Source organism: Austrofundulus limnaeus, unplaced genomic scaffold (assembly GCF_001266775.1).
Source record: "Austrofundulus limnaeus strain Quisiro unplaced genomic scaffold, Austrofundulus_limnaeus-1.0 Scaffold179, whole genome shotgun sequence".
Taxonomy (NCBI): domain Eukaryota; kingdom Metazoa; phylum Chordata; class Actinopteri; order Cyprinodontiformes; family Rivulidae; genus Austrofundulus; species Austrofundulus limnaeus.
Window position 1 is genome coordinate 1,254,890 of NW_013952581.1, and position 4,414 is coordinate 1,259,303.

The window sequence follows — 4,414 nt, forward strand, 5'->3', positions numbered from 1 at the left end:
CACACACACACACACACACACACACACACACACACCCACACACACCGCCCAACAGAGCAGACTTGGTTCTGATCAGGATCAGTTTCTGCTGTCTGTCTAAATGTTTGATACAGAAACAAAGCTGGCATTTATAATCAGGTCTCATCGAGACGGGGTGGGACGGCAGCATCCATCGTCTGAGTAGGGTCTGAAACCTGTGGCTCTGGAGCCCCATGTGGCCACTTGAAACTGAGACTAAAACCACAGAAACCTGTCATGTTGACTTCCTGTTTAAGCAGGAAGTACTTCAGCTACTCATCTTTTCTTTTAGTTTTATTCAGGAGAGAAAAATTTATGCTCAAAGATTATTTCAGATATAGAAACAAACAGCTGGTTTCTTATAATCATGAGCAAAATAAAAATAGAGGAGTACCTTAACAGCCAACTTGTTAAATAAAGGTTGTGGTTTTCTGTTTCAAATAAAATAATAAAATCTACAGACTGATCTGACTGTAGTCCAGTATTTTATTTATCTCTAAACTGACCACAGTCTGCATTTCTCTCATTCTTAATAGAAAATATATTTCCCTTTGATCTCAACACATTAAAACACAACAAACTGTAGTTTTATTGACTAAATAATGGTCATATGTGGCTCAGAACCAACTTTATTTGGTGTGAAAGATTAAAATTGTCTCTTGTCCTCACACCGTCTCTGTCTGCAGACACTTTGTCTCCATGTTGGACAGAGTTTACTGCTTCAGGACATTTTACATTTATATATTCAGAACCAGACCAGAACACCTTTAGTCCAAATGAGTGAGGATCGGTCCATCAGTCTGCAGCATTTCAGATCATTGGGTCCAAACATTAAGTTCCAGCTCCCAGGGAGGGTTTGAGTTCTGGACAGCTGGCAGCAGGTCCAACCTGCTCCAAGTCTCTGAACTAAAATCACTCAAGTCCTCCACTGGTCAACATCATCCCAACAAAAATAGTGTAGTCCAGTTCAGTAAAGCTTTTAGAACCAGAACTCAGTTCTTCAACAGGTTGTTGTCCCAGTCAGCTGACAGCTGGCTCAGATCTGTCCTGGGCTCCAAAAGTCCAGGTTTTGTGGAAACATTCTGGAAATTTCAGAATACGGACCTGTTTCTGACCGACCCAGCACTCAGGACTCCCACCCCCATTGCCCACCAGATCTGCAGCTGGTCATCACCGTGGCAACAGTTTTTGTGTCCTTGAGGAGGACTTGCAGCGATGGTGGACCCAAAGTACTTGAGGCGTCCACAAAGCTGCCTGCTGAATGCCTGTTTCTGAACACAAAATGGTAATGAGGTACTCTCACCCCAGAACCGAGTGCTGGGAAAACCCAATCAGCACCACAGGCCCAGTTCATGAGAGATGGCAGTTTGGTTTCAGTAGAATCAGAGTTTTAAACTTTAAGACTGCCCGATGAAACTGGACTTCCTGTCAAACAGAACCACCATCATTAATGGTAGACACTTCCTATCAAACAGGACCACCATTATTAATGGTAGACACTTCCTGTCCAACAGGACCACCATCATTGATGGTAGACACTTCCTGTCCAACAGGACCACCATCAATAATGGTAGACACTTCCTGTCCAACAGGACCACCATCATTWATGGTAGACACTTCCTGTCCAACAGGACCACCATTAATGGTAGACACTTTTTGTCCAACAGGACCACCATCATTAATGGTAGACACTTTTTGTCCAACAGGACCACCATCATTAATGTTAAAGACACTTTCTATCCAACAAGAGGACCATATTCCAACATGCTTTTTTTGTCTGCAGATTCCAGACAGAACTCGATCATGGGAGCCCCTCCATCCTTCAGTCATCAATCTCTTTTTCCGAGGTAAGTTTTTGTTTCAATTCTGTTTTCAGTAAACAGCCGAGTCAAAACGACCGAAATAAAAAAAACTTTGATCAAAAGTTCATCAAAAACAACAACTGGTCCTGTTGGACAAGGTTGGAGTTGTTAAACGACAGATTGGAGTCGTTAATCCATCACTTTGGACTTGTTAAACAACAGGTTGGACTTGTTAACTGACAGGTTGGACTCGTTAGACTCATTAAACAACAGGTTGGAATTGTTAAATGCAGGTCGAACTCGGTAATCGACAGGTTGGCCTTGTTAAATGACAGGCTGGACCTGTTAAACTACAGGTTAGACCAATTAAACGACAGGTTGGACTTGTTAAATGGCAAATTGGACTCGGTAATCGACAGATTGAACTTGTTAAATGACAGGTTGGAATCAGTAATCGACAAGTTTGACTTTTTAAATGACAGGTTAGACTTGGTAAACGACAGGTTGGACTTGTTAAACTACATGTTGGACTTGTTAAACTACATGTTGGACTTGGTAAACTCCATATTGAATTTGGTAAATGACAGGTTGGGCTCATTAAACGGCAGGTTGGACTTGTTAAATGACAGGTCGGACTTGGTAATCGACAGGTTGGACTTGTTAAATGACAGCTTGGACTTAGTAATCGACAGGTTGGACTTGGTTAACTGCATGTTAAATTTGTTAAATGACAGGTTGGACTCGTTAAACGGCAGGTTGGACTTGTTAAATAACAGGTCGGACTTGATAATCGACAGGTTGGACTTGTTAAATGACAGCTTGGACTTGGTATTCGACAGGTTGGACTTGTTAAACTACATGTTGGATTTGTTAAATGACAGGTTGGACCTGATAAATAACAGGTTGGGCTCATTAAATGGCAGATTGGACTTGTTAAATGGCAGGTTGGACTTGTTAAATGACAGGTTGGACTCTGTAATCCACAAGTTAGACTTTTTAAATGACATGTTGGACTTGTTAAACTACATGTTGGACTTGGTAAACTGCATGTTGAATTTGTTAAATGACAGGTTGGGCTCGTTAAACAGCAGGTTAGACTTGTTAAATGACAGGACGGACTTGGTAATTGACAGGTTGGACTTGTTAAATGACAGCTTGGACTCGGTAATCGACAGGTTGGACTTGTTAAACTACATGTTTGATTTGTTAAATGACAGGTTGGACCTGATAAATCAAAGGTTGGGCTCATTAAACGGCAGGTTGGACTTGTTAATGACAGGTCAGACTCGATAATCGACAGGTTGGACTTGTTAAACGACAGGTTGGACTCGGTAATCGACAGGTTGGACTTGTATAACTGCATGTTGGATTTGTTAAATGACAGGTTGGACCTAATAAATGACAGGTTGAACTTGTTAAATGACAGGTTGGACCAGGTAATCAACAGGTTGGGCTTGTTAAATGGCAGGTCGGACTCTGTAATTGACAGGTTGGGCTTGTTAAATGACAGGTTTGACTCTGTAATTGATAAGTTGAACTTGGTAAACGGCAGGTTGGACTTGTTAAACTACATGTTGGACTTGTTAAACTGCATGTTGAATTTGTTAAATGACAGGTTGGGCTCGTTAAACGGCAGGTCGGACTTGTTAAATGGCAGGTTGGACTTGTTAAACAGCAGGTTGGACTTGTTAAATGGCAGGTTGGACACAGTAATCAACAGGTTGAACTTGTTAAATGACAGGTTGGACTTAGTAATCGACAGGTCAGACTCGATAATTGACAGATTGGACTTGTTGAATGACAGTTTGGACTCAGTAATCGACAGGTTGGACTTGTTAAACTACATGTTTGACTTATTAAACTGCATATTGGACTTGTTAAATGGCAGGTCAGACTCAGTAATCGAACAGGTTAGATTTTTCCTGCATGTATGTTCAGCTGTGCAGCAAAGAAAAGGTTCCTGTGAAACAGGTTATCAGCAGTGTTGTTCCAAATGTTGCTCAGATCTTTTAAACGGGTTGGCCAGAGGAATAATCATATAACAGCTAAAAACTTGTTTGGGTCCGACTCGATGTACCCTCCAGCTCTGCTTCAGCCTCAGTGGGTTTGCTGCATCTGTTATTGAGAACAAATCAGAGGTGGCGGAGGTTTGTGCAGCTTAATGAGGCATCACTAATGCAGCTGGAGGTTCTGCTCGCAGCACACTCTGCCTCTTGGTTCTGTCTGCAGGACTCTCCAAAGGCCTGATCGGGTCTGACTGTTCAGGCCCATTGTGGTTCTGAGTCACCTTGGGTCAGTGGTTATTAGCAGCAGCTGAAACTCTGTCAGCAGCTCAGTGAAGAGGGATTGTGCATTCCAGCTCTCTGTAATGTCCGAGTGTGACCCATTTCTGTAATGAGGGATGAGGACCGCTTTAAGTTTTCTGTTGGAGGGACTGGAAGACTTGTAGAGGCCTAAGGATATGTCCTGTGGAGTCTGCGGGGCGTGTCCTGTGGAGTCTGCAGGGCGTGACCTGTGGAGTCTGCGGGACGTGTCCTGTGGAGTCTGCAGGGCGTGTCCTGTGGAGTCTGCAGGGCGTGTCCTGTGGAGTCTGC

At 43.0% G+C, this 4,414-nt stretch overlaps 2 protein-coding genes across 2 annotated transcripts in view; both read left to right on the plus strand.

Moving 5' to 3' along the window:
- xrn2 (5'-3' exoribonuclease 2) overlaps positions 1–1,865 on the plus strand; it is a gene marked incomplete at its 3' end in the record, with an annotated part of 53,621 nt that extends 51,756 nt beyond the window's left edge. The window contains 1 exon segment of the mRNA XM_014017961.1: positions 1,802–1,865. Coding sequence (XP_013873415.1) covers positions 1,802–1,865 — 64 coding nt within the window.
- Positions 1,866–1,886: 21 nt separating this feature from the next.
- On the plus strand, positions 1,887–4,408 carry LOC106524236 (putative leucine-rich repeat-containing protein DDB_G0290503). The gene is made up of 2 exons (XM_014017962.1): positions 1,887–3,079; positions 3,121–4,408. Exons 1-2 carry the CDS (start codon positions 2,343–2,345, stop codon positions 3,860–3,862), a joined length of 1,479 nt encoding a protein of 492 aa, XP_013873416.1. The 5' UTR covers positions 1,887–2,342; the 3' UTR covers positions 3,863–4,408.
- The last annotated feature ends 6 nt before the right edge of the window (positions 4,409–4,414 follow it).

Bases quoted from the DNA above. Each gene is read 5' to 3' on its own strand.
- LOC106524236 (XM_014017962.1), top strand. From the start codon at position 2,343: ATGTTGGACTTGTTAAACTACATGTTGGACTTGGTAAACTCCATATTG. The intron at 3,080-3,120 runs GTTGGACTTGTT...GATAATCGACAG, and splicing joins TTGGGCTCATTAAACGGCAG to GTTGGACTTGTTAAACGACA.